This window comes from Daphnia pulicaria, chromosome 6 (assembly GCF_021234035.1).
Source record: "Daphnia pulicaria isolate SC F1-1A chromosome 6, SC_F0-13Bv2, whole genome shotgun sequence".
Taxonomy (NCBI): Eukaryota; Metazoa; Arthropoda; class Branchiopoda; order Diplostraca; family Daphniidae; genus Daphnia; species Daphnia pulicaria.
The window spans coordinates 20574848-20594589 of NC_060918.1; the positions used below are offsets into that span (position 1 = coordinate 20574848).

At 41.0% G+C, this 19742-nt stretch overlaps 1 protein-coding gene across 2 annotated transcripts in view; it reads left to right on the forward strand.

Annotated features, from left to right (window-relative positions):
• LOC124341792 (nephrin-like) overlaps window positions 1–18447 on the forward strand; it is a 41244-nt gene extending 22797 nt beyond the window's left edge. For both annotated transcript variants that reach the window (XM_046794734.1, XM_046794735.1), the window contains 11 exons: window positions 4297–4354; window positions 4535–4628; window positions 8184–8337; window positions 11296–11426; window positions 11893–12052; window positions 15451–15753; window positions 16612–17079; window positions 17159–17503; window positions 17572–17729; window positions 17826–18171; window positions 18241–18447. In XM_046794734.1, coding sequence (XP_046650690.1) covers window positions 4297–4354; window positions 4535–4628; window positions 8184–8337; window positions 11296–11426; window positions 11893–12052; window positions 15451–15753; window positions 16612–17079; window positions 17159–17503; window positions 17572–17651 — 1793 coding nt within the window. In that variant the 3' untranslated portion in view covers window positions 17652–17729; window positions 17826–18171; window positions 18241–18447. The remainder of the gene's footprint in view (window positions 1–4296; window positions 4355–4534; window positions 4629–8183; window positions 8338–11295; window positions 11427–11892; window positions 12053–15450; window positions 15754–16611; window positions 17080–17158; window positions 17504–17571; window positions 17730–17825; window positions 18172–18240) is intronic.
• Window positions 18448–19742: the final 1295 nt, after the last annotated feature.

The following is a 19742-nucleotide window of genomic DNA, read 5'->3' on the forward strand; positions in this document are numbered from 1 at the left end:
TAAACAAAAAGTCAAGTTGCGCATATTATTTGATAAAATAAAAAGGAGAGAGAGAAAACCGTACGCGGTATAAAAACGATCGATATTATTGATTAGATTTTGTGCTAGTTCTATATACATCTTTTCCTTTATCTTTATAGATATGTAGCCTACCGCATATTGCTGCGGGGGCTATATATCTTTAGACTGTTCGTAGTAAATAAAATGGGCCGGCAAACAAAAAACAAACCAAAATATGGAAAGAAGATTGCGTAAGTCAATATATGCCGCGTAGTAGTAGTAGTATAGTAGTACTACATTGTTTGAGAATGGAAAACACAACACAGCGGTCGCTATAGCTTCATGGCATAAAAGCCAACAATTCGGCAGTCATTTTATTATGTATAGTACCGGTACAAAACATGCTGCGCTGGTGCACGCTGATCGATGCTGGTCAAAGTTTTGAAAACTTTGTTGGTCCTCCGCCGTGCTATTGGTGAATCCGCTGATGCGAAATTCAAAGTCGATCGAAGAGACGACGACGTCGACGACATCACGAGCGAGTGGAGAATATCCAAACGGAAAGAGCGTGGGGCCAAGTTGGCCGATCTTCTCTTCTCATCCGCGCGCGTGCACATCTCATTGTGCTGTGCTGAATCTTGACAAGGCCGCCATCCGCCAAATGCTCGTCACTCGGGTGCTGCTGGAGAACGAGAGGACCTGCCAACTGGTTCGATAATGAGTAGACGACACAGCGCCATCAGCAGCAGCATCCATTTGCGAGCTGAAAGTTTTCGCGCATTATTCAAAAGCCGATCCAAGCGCGGCGCAGAGTGGTTACATAGGCAACTTACCTCTTCTTTCGTGAATGCAATATAGACAAGATCATATACGGAAGAGAAAACAAAATTGATGGGGGGGGGGGAAACGACGATACATACTATAGATCTGACAAATGCGTCATCCGGAAGAATAGGCCTATAATAGCGCTGCGCAACATAATTAAATATGTCTGAGCTTTTCTCCTATGTAAGCGAGAAATAATGAAAAATTCCACCGTTACTTGGAAAAATAACTTGCAGCAGCAGCAGCAGAGAATCCGGACAAAGTGAATGTTATGTTAAGTTGTTGTTGAAATCAACAGCCGATCTCTGGAATATCAGACAGAGCGCAACGATATTGAATTTTCTGTCTCGAAACTTTTCATTTTTTAAATCCTTTTCTTGATACGACTTCGTCGTAGGATAACCAACAGATCTATAAAGAGGTGCGCGCGTGTCTGTGTGTCTGTGTGTGTGCAAACAGGATGCGAAAAAGGAAATGTCATCAAAGAAGCGGAAGGAAGTTGATCTCGTGTGATATAACGCCGCCGCGCGTCTCTAATGTCTGCGGCACTTCATTTCCTTTTGACTGCCGTCTCGTATATACGTCGCCTTCGATGGAAACATAAGGAACAGATATCTCTCTGACAGCCAATATATTGACTGCCGAGACTCTCTGCTGTCTGATTGACCCGTGATTTCTTTAATATTTATTATAAGCTTTTTTTCCTATTATTATAGATGACTTCCTATAGCTGTTGTTATCGAAATATAAGCCGTTGATATGGCGCTGTCGGTGTGTTTCTGATTTATCTTTCCATCTGTCATCACTGCTGAGCCCTGTAAAAAATTGAAACGACATATTTTAAGTCTCTCTTCTTTTTATTAGATCTATAGCACAAGCGGATGCTGTGTAGTATCATATTATTATTATAAGTTATACATGTCTCAGATTGCTGCTGCCTGACGGCCAGGAAAAAAAAACGCCGATTGAAATGTTTGTCATTTTCTTCATCATCTTTTCATTTTAGAATATTTTTTTTTTCTGCCTTGTCAATTTGGATTGGGTGTCCTATAGATTGGTTCTCGACCTTTCGGTATACGAAAAAAATAGAGTTTGAAATTCCCTCCCTTTTTTTTCTTTTCGCCCAAAACCACGTGTTCCTTTGTCGTGTGTCCGGAAACGCACAGGAAATGTCAACATGAAAGCGCCAGCGTACGCGCGCGCTCGGCAGCATTCAATCACGATATGAAATTTGAATGAAAAAAGCTTCCCACTCTCTATATGTTCTTGATCAAATCTATGTATGTTTTCTTTTTCTATCGACGCGTTTGTTGTTTGTTGCTATCCACCCCGGGCCATATCAAATAATAAATTACATTATCAAGCGGTAAAAGTAAGTGTAGTACTGTAAAATTTCAAAAAATAATGCGCGGTAAAAAAACAAAAAACAAAACAAAACAAATTTAAAACACATAAACACTGATGCAATAATCCTGGCAGGCGAAAAGGATAATTAGATCGACCGCGCTTTTTTCGAAAGAGAAAGAAAACATCGATAAATATATAAGCCGAGGGATGAAAAGAATGGATCCAATTTCCTGTCGAATATTATAGAGAAATGAAAGTCTATCGCTGAAACACTGTACATGTATATAGTCTCGACTATCCGCTTTATATATCTACAGTCATTTATTAAGGCTTTCCCAGCACGCCATGTACACGGACAAAAGGGAACAGAGTGCGTTATAGCCTATTATACGCGCCATGCTGTCGGAGATATACGTATAACATAGATGTTGTAGCGGACCGTCCGACCTGAGACACACTCATCATCGTACTCAACAGCAAAGACAGGACGGGTTAATAGAATAGATTCATTTTTGTCCGGGTGTACAGAGTCGTATGCATTATAATCACATCTTGGCTGCCGTCTCGCCTTTGACGTGCACCCATCGCCATCAACAAATTCAACCGGAAAAATACCGGCGGGATTTTTTGAAATTGTGTTTTTTTGGGGGGGGGGGGGGGTTTGTATTTTTTCCAGGAATTTTCTGTATGTTATAAGCTCTTTACAATATCCAGCTGAACGTTTGTGCTGCAGAAACCTTAGAAATCAAATATACGTGGAGTTCAGTTCATTCCTTAAACGTCGCTGAGGAAATCTGCGAAGCCGTGGAAGAGAAAAGACAAACAGGAACAAAAATGCGTCCTGTTTTGATTTCATCCTCAGTGACTCAATTTTTAAAAACAAAACAACAACAACAAAAAAAAGTCCAAATTTGAATTAGCCTCGAAGAAATTGAACTGCGCAGAAAAATAAAAAAGAGTTGTGCTGTGTTTAAAACATTACTGTCCCGCGCCATATCAAAACGATGCGGCAAATGCAATATGCATCAAAAGGGCGGGGCACGTTGCAATAAAGAAAAAAAAAAAAAAAAAACGATATACCTTTCACGCCACTCACGGAGACGTATATGTATAATATACGATGGATGCGCTCTTATATTTAGATCTATTTGGCTATTTGCTCTATTTTTTTCTATTTTGGAATTTGTCTCCTCTTTATTCCCGCGCTCGTCTGTCTGTTTGTCGCTATACTTGTGCATTCCCAGCTATAATACACGACACAAGGAAGCGCAAATGTACATTATTATTAAATTTCAAGATTCAGCGAGTGAAAGGACGATAAGAGATCTACTATTTAGTAGTACGCTATACCGGTTATAGGATGCATATACACGTTTATAAAACCGGAACGCGGAGGATGTTATATGGGGCGACAATGTCCGTGTAAACGCACAGACCGTGTATATGACCGTTGAATATTCACGGACGAGCTGCGCCATTTACCTGATTAAAAGAGGACAAACAATTTCCAAGTCGACATTCCAAGACCGAAATGAGGTCCTTCTTAATTGAATGTTTAACTGCTAGCTGTGCTGCTGTATACTGAAATTTTGGAAGGGGGGATGAGGGGGGTGGTGCTGGGAGAGGTGGAGACATATTTCAGTCTAAAATAACATGCTGCGCACAGCAATATATTACAATCGCCTCGGTCAAAGGCAAATAATACTTGGGGACATGCATATAAGGACGGGGGAAAATAATAAAAGGCGATGGGTAATATAATACCTTTGAACATTTCATAAAAATGTATCGTATGCTGTATGTAGCTACATACACGCGGTTAAAAAAAAAAAACACAATTCAACACAACTTTGGACAATTTCATCGATCATGTCGTGCGCAATCCCCCTTCGTCCACTTTAGACGTTTAACCATTAACAGCAGACGACCTGTGATATTTATAAAGTCTTCTTTAAGAAATAAATATTAGACGTGTGTCCGGGCGTAATATATTATAGTAGAATAAAAACGGATTTGAAGGTGTATGCAATAAGACAAGAAATTCTGGTATATAATAGTCCATCTCTTATTTTTTCAACCGCACTAATTTATTAATTATTCTGAATTTGTCTCGTTTCATGCCAGTCAAACCGCTGGACGTCCGGATACTGAGCAGTCGCCAGCCACTATCATCGGGCAAAAAGTATAAACATCTTCATTTGTTACATCAAGTATACATAAAGTACAGAAACAGCTTCTATCTAGTACATTTTCATTTCATAAGCCACTGTAAAGGCTATTATATACTTAAGCTTTTTTATACCTTGCTGTGCTGTAAATCTAAAGAAAACTAACCAAATGTTTGAATTGCTGGATAATATAGGTACGAGTTGACCTGTCAGACAACCGGATCGCGGCCTTTTCCTAAGGTGACGTGGTGGAAAAACGGCCATCTGCTAAAGCACTCCCAAGAGACGGTAAAAAAAGATAAAAAGCAAAAATAAGAAAAAAGGGGGGCGCCCGCGTCATTTATTAAGAGATTACAAGCAACTTATCTTGTACGCCGCACTTGAGGGTTCACTCAGTCGAAGGGCGCGCCGTCTATACATCTATCGTCTGTTTACTACAGGAGTCTATAGCCTAGTCTCTATAGTAGTATTGAACTCTACGCCACAGCACATCACCAGTGCAGCCGTAGATGGGCGCATTAGGGGCGCCGTTTTCGATTGGCCTCGCCCAAAATCGATAGGTACTATAAGAGCGCTCCGCTGTGGCGTCCCAGCCACAGCACGTGCGTCTATTCGGTCATTATGCACAGCTATTGAGCGTGCGACATGTTCGCTTCCAACTCGTCCGGATATCTAAAGGATTGCGCTGCTGCTGAACGAGCCAAGCAGCAGCAGCAGCAGCATGTATATGTGTCTAGTGTTTTGGGTTAGGTTTTGCGGGGGCCGTGCGTATTATACATGTAATATTATAAGCGCAGTGGTGTGTGCGTGCCAATAAAGTTTCGCCGGCGAAATGTAAAGCCGTCAGTTTACATATGGCTTCTATATATTCTTGTTTTGATGGGAGACTTGGACATGGGAGCAGATTCTGATTAGATTTATACAGAGTAGGGGCTATATCATTATTATTATGTATTATTATTATTATTAGAGGGTGTGTTACTCGTCTTAAGGCGAGTGTTACCCGTATATTACAGTCAAAAGTATAAAAATAACGAATACAACACTGGACTAGAGATGGGAAAGGGAATATGAAATAAACGCACGAAATGGACGGGTGGTAATGTATGGCGATTTATGAAGATAAAGGAAGAGAGAGAAGATAGAATGCTGTGAAAGGGGGTATAAAGATGTAGAAAGGCCTCGAGCGACTAAAAAACATCTGACTGGTACCTCTCGTCCTGAGGCTGAGTACTGTAACGTACGTCTAGCCCCGGTCGAGGCACCAGAGATTATGTGGAGTAGACACGGCCGAAAAAAGAAAAAGAATTAGCAAAAAGTGGAAAAAAAAAATAAAGGCCTCAAACGACTAAGAACTGTAACATCTTACTGGTACCTCTCGTCCTGAGGCTGGGTACTGCAAAGTAGCAAGCCCCGGTCGAGGTACCAGAGATTGTGACGAGTAGACACGGCCGAAAAGAATTTGCAAATGGGATAAAAAGAACTGAGTTTTTTATCTGGATGGCTTGACCAATCTTTTAGTTTGGGTGATAAAGGTCACGAAGGCCTTCCAAAGTATGGTGTTGCATACAAATTCATTTAGATTGGGTGGCCAGTGTAAGGAAGTTATGTTGACGGCCTTGATCAGAGCAGCGCGCTGCTGTGAAAATTTAATGCATGAGAAAAGGAAATGTTGAGTTGTTTCATCGTCCTGGTTACAAGAGCAGAGTGGAGAAGATTGAACTTTGATCTGGTGTAGAAATTTATAAAGAAAGGAGTGTCCAGATAGCACTTGCATAACTTCAAAAGAGGGGTTGAGTTTGTTCAATGTAAGAGCGGATTGGATAGATGGGAAGAATTCTCTAGTGAGACAGCCGGAAGTACAGATGGACCATTCTTCGTTCCATTGATTTAAGATTAATCTTCTTGTGGTGGCTTTTATTGTTGAAAGGGAGGGAGGATCTGGACGACTAGCGATGACCATTGCCGATCTCGCTTTTTCCACTAGGATTGCGATCACCGACGATGAAGAGACTGGAATTGGAGCACCCGCCAAGAACCTATTACAAGTGATTTCAATAAGTTTAAGGTCTAATGGAGTTGTCGAAGCCAGAACGAAGCCCGCCTGACCAGACGTGCTTTTGAAGGCTCGACAGATGCTCGTAGCAATTGGTCGCTGAAAACTGCGCAACTTCTTCCTGCACCAGGAGAATTTGGTTGCGGAAACCCAACACGGACAGCAATACGAGATTTTTGGAATGATTACCGCATTGTAGAGGAGGAGAAGTTTGGAGCGTGAGAGGCCCCAGGATAGCCGGAAGCATCTTTTGATAGTATTGAAGGTTTTGGTTGCCTCCGTACAAATTTTAGCAATGTGGGCCCGCCAGTTCAGTTTCTCATCTATTATGAGACCTATATAGCGACATTCTCTAGAGTGAGGGATGCTAACGTTGTTTATGACAAGGCAGAAAGCAGATCGATCAAATTGTTTACGAGAGAAAACCATAAACACAGTTTTGAGTGCATTAAAGGAGAGTTTAGAGTTTAGACCCCAATCAACCACAGAGTTGCACATTAATTGGAGGTTGCTGACTGCTAGGTGAGCTAAGACACTGGTGGCACATAGCAAAATGTCGTCGGCATATGCAATGATTATGAAGTCAAAATTGAAGGAGAGTAGGAATAGAGATTCGAGAAGGATGTTCCAAAGGAATGGTGACAAAATGCTCCCTTGGGGGCAACCTACTTCGAGAGTGGTATAAAGTTCTTCATCACCGGACGAGATAGTGGCGGTGCGATCAAGAAGGAAAGCCTCAATTAGCTTTACAAGGTACATTGGACAATCTTTGCAGATGAGTCCACGTAAAATCATTGGGTGCCATGCAGCATCGAATGCACTTTTGATATCTAAAAAAGCACACGCTACCGTTTTCTTTGCTTTCCAACTACATTCTATATGATTGACTAGATCTGAAACCGCAGTTTCTGTGGACTTGCCCTCACGAAATTATTATTATGTATATACGTGTAAAGTATTCGTCACACGAAAGAGCTCATCTTTCAACCCTCAATTGGGTGATGATAATAATGGCCAAACGATTTAAATAAAACGTCACGCACGTCTATAATGCCATAGACGATATAACGAACATTGCACGAGGGCTTGTGCTATAAGCTCTTCATTACATGTATGTACGTCATTGGCGTTTTCGAAGAAAGATCGCTGGATAGTTAGCAAAATTAAAACGGGTTTTGTATTTATTTGGCGCCACATTATGTAATAGACGTCGACTATATGCCATCGTATCAATCATGTGGGCGAGTGTGTAGGTGTAGATATAGAGAAACAAATAGCTATAGTATGTACTATATAAGGTTTCCAGGAGCTCTTAATAATGGTGGGACTCCGGAGAAAATCCGCGGATATATAAGTCGATCGATGGCCTAATATGAAGCCGACGAAGTGACATGGCTGGGCGTATATAGACTATAGGAAGGTATTTACAATCAAGAGAAGAAAATGAATTGCGCGGGACGTATTGTACAAATGAAGATCCTGGTCAATTATAAGAGTTATACAAGAGTCAGATTTTGGAATGTGAAGCTATATAATAATAATACTATATAATACGGGAAACAAATGTCCTTTTTTATATTATACGGATAGATTATGACTTTATTAGATGATATGAGCTCGCTGTCTAATTCTTAATTGGGGAGATTGTAATAATCCTTTTTGGTACGGGATTGTGAAATAGCACATTGATGCTGAAGCTGAACGGAGCTGGGATTATTATATTACTATATCACTCTAATTTGTTTGCTTTTTGCTTTTTCCTTATTTTTCTCTGTTTTTGGGAGCAGCAATATGACGGCGGCAATGTAACGCTAAGCCAATTAACCGTCCAACTGACCCCCGAGGATGATGGTAAAAAACTTGTCTGCCGCGCCGAGAATTCCGCCCTGGGTCTGGCCTCTGCCACTGCAATTGAAGACACTTGGCTTCTCGACGTCTACTGTGAGTGATCAATTCATTTCCTTTTTTTTCGACTTATTCTTATATTCTTATATTCGTCATAAAGTTCAAAAAGCCGGTTTTGTGTGCTGGCGGGGTATTTATATTATCTCAAGTCCCGTTTGTCCACACGATGGCACACATTTGCTGTTGGTATGCGTCAAAAAAGATCAAAAAGATTTACAAATTTGTTTGTTTTTTGTTTTTCAAAAGAAAAAAAAAGAAACATTTTTTAAAAAATATTCAAGGCCTGAGGTTAGAAGGCTTTTGGGATGGGGCGCGACAGTTAAGTCTTAAAGAACAGCAGTCTCTAAGCCTTTGATTTAGTAAGACTTTAAAGGGGAGGAAACAATCTTTCTGTTATATATATTCTTCATGGGCGCGGACGAAATATAAATAGGGTACAACAGATATTTAGAAGCAAACAGGCGTGGACTTATGGATTTCCAAATACACAAAGTTGTTACATCATCACCCCCACTCCTTTCGTTTGAAATCCCATTAGAAACAAAACATCTGTTTTCAGTTGATTAGACCCATCTAATTGATTTACTAATGAGCTTATTATAGAGCGCCAGACACATCTATATAAACAAGCGGCAAATTTAAATTGAATTCAACGCCAGCGTATACTATCTATACTAGATGGTTGTTGTAATAAGTTTCACGCTTATAATTGGGCGTGCTCTGTTCAACTGCCGACATTTAGACACACATCCACGGCGTATCGCTTATATACAATTTATAAGCAACAAGACAACTCCGTTATTTTTCAACTGGCGATGTTGTCGACTTAGAAGCGATCTGTGGCTTATTCGGTACATAATAAATGAATAAGCCGCATCAGCGGTTTTATTTATATTATTATCTCAGTCGCGGTGTGCGCTATCGGCAACTTTGGGAGATATTCCCAACAAGTTACATTAGATTTCCGACTGAAACTATTTCCTATAGGCCTATGCTGTGATGTGGGTGTATGCGTCTTGCATAAGACATAAATGCCGTCGAGATTTTCACTTGGTATAAGCGAATATAATATTATAGACCAGCAATAAGGATTAATATTACATCAGCGCTGGACGAGTGCCGGTATAATGCGACTTGCCTTATATTTTGGGTTTATTTTTCTCTGCGGAAAGTTTTCGTCGCTGGCCAGCTGAGATATATACGCGTATATATACCGTAATCAACTTTGACAGAAAAGGAGAAAAGAATAGAGACGTGGGGAAAAAAAACCAAACATATATTGTTATACAACATATATCCTTCCCCGTCTATTCTTTATTATACGATTGTTGGTTTTGTTTAGCCAAAACAAGATGTTGCTGCTGCTTTCGCCCAGCACGCCAAATATAGTACAAAGCTAATTCACTTGTTGTTGCGTTGTCTTGTTGGATATCTCTGCGCCGGAGTTTCACCTGCTGGCATATACAGCCCCAGCATTCGGCTGCGTGTGCGTGCTGTGTATAGAAGAGAGAAACTCTCGGACGTGCAAAAAAAAACAACAACTCAACTAATGGATATTGCACAGAGCGTCGTAAAAAGCTTTTCATCGCATCCACCCTGTTCCTGTGCTATTATATAGCTTAGCTCTTGGTTGGCTGCTGCTGCTGCTGGCTGCTGCTGTCAGGTTGAGTCCTTCAATCTCCCGCGTTTCTCCTTTTTTTTCTATTTGTTGATGTGTATAGCAGCGGAATTTCTTTTGCGCGTCTCAGCAGACTCTCAACGTCACAATTCCTCAGCACTCCACTTCTCTAGATATATATAAAAGGGCCGCCGCCCATCAGTCGATGAAATACACATCAACGGCCGAAAGAAAGAAGAAATAATAAGGAACAACTTGATTAAAGGTCTAGACTATACAGTATTATATATAATAATAATACCTATTGAGAAGCGATGTCATTTTCTCGACTCCTTTCAACCGATCGGTAACATACACACAAGTTTGACAGCCAAATGGGAATTTTTTTTTTCTATGATCACATAGAAGATTGCGAATATTTTATTTTATTTTTTTTTTTTTTTTTTTAAATATCTTGGAATTATTTTTCACTCGCTGTGGTTGGCTGTTGAAAGTGTGTGAGACGTCAAGAAGTCCTGCAACTATTGTTCGGTGATTCGATCAAGGATTCGATATCGAAAGATTCAAATTGAAACGCTCAATTTATTGAAGACCTGCTAAAAAAGAATGTACATGTAGTAAACGATGGCGCATTTATATGGCTGGGACAGCGTGCGTGTTGCCCAACGATTCACGAGCCCCCAATTGACTCCCGTTGTGTTTCTGGGATATTGCGCTCTCTTGGTTACATAAGAAAAAGGCGGAAAGCGCGTTTCATAAGCTGCTGCACTGGCGGGGAATTTGAAAAAGGATCGACAATATCTCTCGACAAATATTTTCCCACATGAATTCAATCGGTAAATATGTGGGTTCCAAATAACTGTCTAGACTGTGGGAAACTCTATAAAGAAGACTATTCACGTTGTTTCACCTCTCCGAGAGTCACGATCTCGCAAAAAGAAAACGCATCAAGGTGTATATATAAAGCTATATATAAAGAGGTTATATAGAGCATAATATTAGGCTACGAACAACATCCGTGCTCTAAGGGGTTTCATCCTTTGGTTGTCATCCTTTTTTTACATTTCAATGTTGTTGTTTTTTGTTTTTTTATTATGACCTCGGCCATCTGCTGCTGTCCCCCCTCATACCCATAACAAAAACAAACAAACAAAACCAAAAAAAATTGAACTGAAAACGAAATGCAGACTGTTGATGATGATATTTGATCGGATGGAATGAATACTTATTTATATATAGACCGCGCGTCCTACGCTGTTGTATTTCTCATTGTTCTCATTTATGTATTTCTTTCTTTCTTGCTGCTGCTGTCCTCTTGTGTTTTGGTGTGCTGGCGTGTGTGGCGTATGTGTTCGGCGATCGATGTTGACTCACAGATGTCCCTCACGTTCGACTGGAACTGGGCCGGAATCTGCAAGGCGACCACATCCGCGAGGGGATTGATGTCTACTTCAACTGTCACGTCACGGCCCGCCCAGCTGGAGTCCGCCTCGTTTGGAAACATCAGGTCCGTCTTTTCACATTTCCCTCTTATTCGTTATTGGCACTGCACACGTTATATAGTAGACTATAACTAATGTACCATCAACATCTTCATTTTATTTCATGATTTTTATTTCATGATTTTTCTGAATTTCTACGAATTGAAATATTGACGTCATTATCAAATGATTGAAACTTCCCTGTAGGCAGTATAGGACTACCGGAAACTATATAATATTGGTGTGAAAATCGTATATTATATTTTATATAATATCTCGCATTTTCTGTTGTTTCTCTGTTCTTTATAATTAGCGCTAGTCAAGTTGGCCGCTAATGATATCGCGACACGTGCATTAGCTATAACTTTTGGAGGGGCTAATAACTAATTGATTCCCAGCATCATCACTTTCGCTTTCTGTTCTTATATAACATCGATAAGTTTACTTGTTTTGCTAATTTTTTTTCGCTCTCTCTGTCTCTCACACCGACAGTCGAAAGTTTTACATCACAACGTCAGCGCGGGCGTCATCATCAGCGAGACGAGTCTGGTTCTCCAGCGGGTGGCCAGGAGCGCCACCGGTCGTTACACGTGTCACGCCATCAACGCCGAGGGCGAAGGATCCAGTGCGCCATTTCACCTGAACGTCGCACGTAAGTCTTTCTCTCTCTCTCTTATATATATTTACCTGTTTTCTTCCAGCTGCTGTTGCTTAATAGATGTGCGCTTTCAGCGCTTCCGTGTCTATATTAAATGCGCTGGGCGCCAGAGACCTGTGCGTCACACATCGGCAGCCGATTCTTATTTTTTTCTCCCCCCGTTATGATCGCAAACATAATAACAAGTATATAGAAGTCTATAGACACCTAGGAAATCGAAACGACGCAGTTGGGTTTTTTAAATTTTCACGCTGGTGACATTTGGGAGGATCGGGAGAGAGGCTGTAACTATATATGTAACATCGATAACGGTGAACTCTGATATATACATGTGATTGGAGATTATCTATTTTAAATTTTGCTCGGTTGTCATCACAGTACAGTCATCACTATATAGAAAATGTCACGGAAGAGAACGGTAAATAGAGACTTTGTAACCCCAGCAACCACTCAAAAATGAAAATGTCGGATTTGCGTCCGCCGACGACGACATTGTTCGATGGAAGATCGTTGGGTTCATTGCGTCGTGACTTCTTTATGGCGGGCTGATTTTTTCTCTTTTTTCGATATACGAATTTGACTATTAAATGACGTGAAATGTAGAAAGTTGAAAATCTTTCCTTGCTGAACTTATCTTCGTCGTTTAATCAGCAGCCCTTTTCTATATATAATCCATCAACTTGCCGATGCTGTCGCGAAGACTATAATACGATGCCTGAACTAATCTATTCACGGGAAATCGACATGGGAATAATAACGACGTTTTGAAAATTAGAAGCTCTTTAATAAACCCCAAACGTTTTTTTCAGCTTATACAGTAACGTCAATAGATGGAGCTCTCTCTCTCTTGTTTCATCATTTGTATTTGATTCATTTAGAATACAATCTCGAGAGTCCGACGTCGAAATGTAGGCCGCTGTTGGAGTCGATATGTGGAAAAGGCGAATGAAATGCGAGATCGACTTGTTTCGGTTGAGTGAAGAGTTGGGTCACGCGCATCATTGTCATTGGGACGAGGTTTTCTTTAGTGCCCCTCTATATGCGTCCTCTCGTTTGTCAACTGGTTTTCATGTTTTCGACGACATTACTCAATCGCGGCCGGGGCTATAGAGTAGCTACTTGATAAGGTCTCCACGCTCAGCAACGTGGATTATACATAAACCAGCAAGTGCAGCGGCGCTGTTAATTTCATTGGAATTGTTCTCTTTGACCCCGCTCTATCGTACTCTATATTTCTCAGACAGAACAACTGAAGAATTCTTGTGATGTTCATCAACCTCGATCACCTCCCCAGAATTGTTTTTTTTTGTGCTTGAATTACTGACTGAATCTAGCGCTCTCTTCTTCCACGCGTAACAACTACTAATTGGATGCTTTCATAATTCAAACTGGCGCGCTGTTGATTCGTCCAACCTCTGCGAAACCAGCTGTAGAGTTTCGACGCGTTTTAGGCGAAAGTGGAATCCCATTTCTGCATACCTAGCTGCATCTTTTTATATATTTGCTCCATATACTTATTAGGCGCTAATACGCTTCCATATATGGCACGCAGCACGCTAGACTTATTATTATATAAGTCCCGCGCTTGTTCTTTTATTTTCGCTAATAGTGTGGCTGTTGCCAAATCGTTGCAACCGCTTTTTTTTTTACTTTCTATAAATATAAAGAAGTGATGATGTGGGCGCGGAAGCGTCGTTCTTTTGTTTTTTTGTTTTTCTTTTGTGGTTATGGTTGTATATTATAGAGCCGGGCTTCATTGACGTGACCTGTTTTTCGCCGACCTCCGCAATCTCGTTTTATATAGTACATGTGTAGGCGTATATCGTTCTCTCTCTCTTTTTCTTTCTTTCTCGCATCTATACATATCTTTTTATTCCACGTCCACACTTTCACTTAAATTATTTCTCTTTTGAGTATTCCGGTAGTGTGCTGTATATCCATACAGATTCTATTATTGATTCACTTTTTTTATTTTTCACTATTCTTTGTGCGCAGCAGAGGGTACCGGTATAAGAACTGAGATTTTATTTTGCGACGATTATAGAATTTCTTAAAAAATAATCATTTCCAAAGATAATTTTTGCTTATAATGTCATCCTTAACTTAAAAAAAAAAAAAAATAATAAGAAAATAATAGGAAAGAAATAAATAAGACATTTTTGAAAGGGGACGAAACGAAGCAAAAATTTTTGGCGATGGCTGTTGTTTCATCTCGAGTCCAGTCACGCTCTTATTACGGCTTTATTTGTATGTAAGAGACTTTATGGGGCCGCCGTGCAGCGCCGTCTCTTCGTCTATGCACTCCAGTCAGGTCCCGCGTGTCGTGCTTGACAATCGTTTGCTCTCTCTTCTCGTCCCTCTCCTGGTTTTCTTCTCCGTCTCTCTGGAGCTCGTCTGGAGTCTTGACTATGCGCTCCAACCGCGCCCGCTCTTTGTGTGTATTGGCGAAACTATATAAAACCTTCGCCTCTCGTCTCAAATTGGGTCGCCTTTCCCTGTATATAACTCTTTACAACTTCTATTATCTCTGCCTCGTCTTTCTCTCTCAGGATTCAACTTTATATATAGAACATTATTCTGGCCGGCTTGGCCGTCTCTCCGTATTGGTGGCTGTCACTCAAGTTTACCCCATTTCCTATAGTACATACATTTAACGCGCCAGTTGGACAACAAACAGTCCAGGCGAATTGTTGACATTAAACCGATATGTAACTCGACAGTTGCCGAGTTGGAGTTAGCCGAGCGGACAGGTCAACAGCACCTGTGACCCAAAATATCTAAAACGAACATTGTTTCTTCAGTTTCCTTTTATTTTTATAACTTTTGTTTTTTGGCGAAATATTTTATAACAGTACATGTACATTTAAGATTTTCCAGACCATCCCCAAGGATTTCTCCCGTGAGAAATGTCGGTCGCGGGTCTTTTCTTAGATGTGGGACCTGGCGGACAACACACGAATAACTCGGCTGGCTTTTTCAAAACATAATCAACAACGTATTAGATTTGATAAATAAAGGAATGCAGAAAGCACTCCACTCTTCGATCTATGTAGTTGTATTAGTGTTCCAAGTGAAAATTGAATCTGCCCGATACAATCAATTCGGTAAATGTTCTTGTTTGTTCCGACCAGCAATAGTATATCAGGCCTATTCTTCTTTTATGCTGCTGGCCATCTAACATTTGGTGTTATTACGTGACAGAATGATGTAGTATATTTCGTAAAACAAACAGAAACAAGTCTGTTTCTATATGGACAGCTTATTTGCGGTGAAATATTCCATTGATTCATCGGCAGAAAGGTGTACGTGGCAGCTGGACGACGCAGCTGGATATATACGTCGCAGTAGTTGCATAGTAAATCATGAAAGATGTTTTCTATTCAATTATGTAGACAAGCCAGTGTGCCGGGCGGGGCAGAAAATGTCCTACGGCGGAGCCAAGGGACTGACGAGCGAAGTGGAATGCCATGTCGAGTCGAAACCGTCGGCCACCAGCTTCCGCTGGGCCTTCAACGGCTCCGGAGAGCTGCTGGACTTGACGCCGGGACAGCGGGCCGGCGGGACCAAGGACGGGTCCACCTCCATTTTGCGCTACACACCGCGCAACCACCTGGATTTCGGCACTCTACTCTGCTGGGCCACCAACCCGCTGGGCACCCAGTCGCAGCCGTGCGTCTTCCACTTTTATGCAGCCGGTACAGTATCTACACTAATCATTTGATTATTAGATATTATAGAATAGTATAGATTCTTATAGATTATTCTCCCTATATATATAAGAGAGCCCCAGCACTGTCCGGCTGCACTTCCACGTGCGAGGGCGTCCATATGTTTAACCGGCCGTCCAATTGCGACGAAATGTCAAGCGGATGTGACGTCGATCGTTTCCTTTTTTTATTTTTATTTCTTTTATTTCCGGTTTTTGCCAATACAGCAGAAACGATATGTTTATTCTATAGTGACTAGCAATCAGCTGATATGTTAGTGGGGCAGCAGTCAAGTGTGTCACTGGCCCTGTAAATCTATATCTACTTTTATATTTATATGTATCATCCGCACCGGAAATGTGTATACGTCATAACGGTAATACGAGTCAAAACCCCCGCGCTGCTGCTGCTGGGGCGGTGGAAAACAAACGTGTGTGGGTTGAGGGGGGAGACTTAGTTATAGATGTGCTGTGCCGTGTACTACAATATGTAAACTGTAATGAGCTTATATAATATAATACGTACATTAGTTATCCTACAGTTTGCACTTGGCACGAAATCGTGAGCGACGACAGTGTCTGGCGGAAAAGCGGAAACTTATTCCGAGGGCAACAGCATGGCAATGTTATTATTTATTATGATTAAATATTCATTTTTGACAAAAAAAGAAGTTGGCCGCTGGCTTCATATACTAACTCCATCTATCTCTGCTCACGTCTACCTAACATCAAATTTTAAAAAAAGTTTGAATCCCGATTGAACCGTCTAAAAATTTAGATTATAATATTCACGATGTATGTTTTTTAAATGAATAATTCTTGATGTCTTTCGGTGATGATTTGGCAGGTGTTCCCGATCCGCCCAAGAACTGCTCCATCTCCAATCAGACCTTGTCGTCGTTCGAGATCGATTGCGCCGAGGGCTACGACGGCGGAATCCCGCAGCATTTCAAGATGCACGTCTTCGACATCAAAACGCGGACCCTGCTGGCCAACTTGACCTCCTCTTCGCCGAGATTCGCTCTCCACTTGGGTTCCGGCTCCTCGTCGTCGTCGTCAGTGTCTCACTGGCCGTCGCTGGGCAGCAGCAGTGTGGCTGCCAGCGGGCTGGGCGAGACTCCCAAGACGCACAGCTGGAAGGCCTCGTCGAACAACGGCAGCAGCGCCAACAGCGTCGCTGTTGATTACAACAACAGCAACAACAATAACAAGACAACCAGGCGACACAGCAGCCATCACGTCGCCAGCGTTGGAGGGACGGCCGTCATCCCGCCGGTCGGCACGCTCCTTCAGGTGACGGCCGTCAACGCCCACGGTAAAACCAAATAGACATTGAGTGAGACTCTTATATAATGCCTATCTAATAATTCATTTGTTGAATCAACTGTTGATAGGCGTCAGCGAAACCGTGTTGATTGAAGCCACTCAGAAGGCCGTCGTGGGATTACTGCCGGCCGAGAGGCAGGCCGGCAGCTTCTCCAATTTCCAGATGACGTCCACCGTCGGCCTCCTGATTGGGATGGCCACCGCCGGAGTCTTGGTGACTGTCGGACTGATCGTCACCTGGCGCTTTCGACTCTGCAAGAAGAAACCGGCCACCAATCAGAACGGACAGCCGTCTGAGGTGGCCGTCAACGACGACAATAAGGATCGCGACAGGAACAGCTACAGCGGCCAGCGCGAGGAATACATCGAACTGGGCACCAAAGATCCCGACGTTATCGCCAAGGAGGCGCAAGGTATATTTATTAAAAGTGATATACTACTAACTGGATTTGTTACATCATTTCTAATTATTATTTTGAAGGAATGGCGATGATATCGATACCTCACGTCACCCCAAACCCGCTGGACTTGATGATCAACAGTCAGACGTCATCCATCTAGCGCGCAATCAACTCTTATATAATATCCTGTATGCGTGCGAGACCCGATCCGAGTTCTTCCGCTCTTTGATCAACTCAGGTATATAGTAGAAATGCTGCAGTTTATCTCTTTTTAAAATTATTAAACTTACATAATCATTTAATCCAATTTTTTTGTTCGTTAATTGATACACAGGAAAGAGTTCATCGTTCAAACAATTTTATTTTGGTTGCAAATTGATGTCTACTACGCAGCCCAGCTGTTTGAAACTATGTGCCGGTGCAAGGAACAAAAGAAAAGTGTTGATGGACGACAAAAAATGTTTCACGTCGGCTGATACAAATAAACAGCGACAAGAGCCTGGTGCCCTACAAGCCTTAACAATGGCCCGACGAGCGACATTTTCAATAGCTCAAAATCAAGCCAATATAAAAGGAATGATCTCTCCTCTAAAATATACCTGGCGAGAAAACCAGACAAACAATCAAAAGATATTCAAATCATTTGCGGCATAATCAAGCGAACCACTGAGTCGGTGAAGGTGAATGAATTTATCATTTGATCGTTATTATTTATTTACCTATACTAATTTTCCTTTTTTTCCTTTTAGCTTTCAGCTGATGAAATCGCTCAACATCCAACATTTAGAAGAATATGTAATACGCCAATCTGTCTCGGAAAATGACATTGACAACGATGTTTCTTCTTTGGGGTTATGCTGTAGCATTTTATGAAAATCCTCGTTTATTCCATCTTTCACACGGAGTTTTTTCAAATTGAAGATCAAAGGCCACAATAAACGGTCGGGTAATTTTTATTTGGTCATTTTCCAATCTTTTAGCAAAATAACAAAACAGAAAACTAACAAAAAGCAGCGCTGAAATCTATAGCTAGAAATTACAGATCCTATCCCCGGGGCCCGGAGGGGGTCGACTATTGATTGATTTATCACATCAATTAACTAATAAACACACAAATCGTGGAAGCAAAAACAAACACGCTGTACACATGCCCAACAACTTTTAACTTTTGATTAAGGCAATTGAATCGGATCATCGTGGCTTTTGTGCTTCTCCAAGCCTAAAGTTGCGCAATTTTTAATGTACGAGCAATTTATGGGAGCGAATATAGTCTTATAATAACGCAACTGAGGCTCCTGTTATGCTGCTGAGGATTTTTCCCACTGTATACTGTATACATACCTTGTACTATAAAGAGCGATCCTCTATGATTTGTTGTAATACTCTCTTGGAGATTTCCCCCGTTATTTCCGATGATTGCCATGCGTGGTATTATATACACTCATGTCACTTACTCGTCAGGATCTGTGATGCATAGGACCAATCCCCCAAGCCAATAATAATTTCAAAAAAAAAATCTTATCTGTTTCTTTGATTATTTCTCGATTATATTCATTTGTGGGAGTATCCTATATTATATAATTATATTAATATGTTATTATGTACGAATCACCTTAATTTTTAAATTTGGTCGTGCTATACTAAATGTTTCCTATAAAATTATGACCTAATAATAATAAAAGTTTTTAATTGTTCATGCTCATCAAGTCTCAGAGAGATTGATTGCTGGTCGTATGATATTGGGTCCGAGAGTGTAGCGAGAGATACAATTCCTTGTCTGCCGACTCCCTTTTGTGATTTCTGTAAAATACAAAATTATCTTCTATGAATCGCACATAAAAATTTTTACATTGAACTCAAAGACCTCCTGTTAATGTTTTCAAATCAATGACACAAGAAGAACTGTAAAATTTAATATTCTCACCTCTTGAATCGACGCTACATTGCATTATAATATTAGGGTACGAATATAATGTGATTCGTGATTTATAAAATTGAACAGCTGGTGCACGGTAAGTGACGGGTTCCGGGTGACTTTTTTTTGACTGGTCAAAAAGTGCTCTATGAATTATTTTCGAGCAAATATTTATACTCCTTAGCCTCAGCGTGCATTACCTCATTTTTCTTTTTAAAAATAATTGATTAAAATCTCGTGAGTCGTGAGAATAGAATTAGCGCAATTTACTTACCCTCGGCTTTTATGTTCAACTAATTAGAATGGCGATAAGGAGAGAATATTCTCAGAATAATA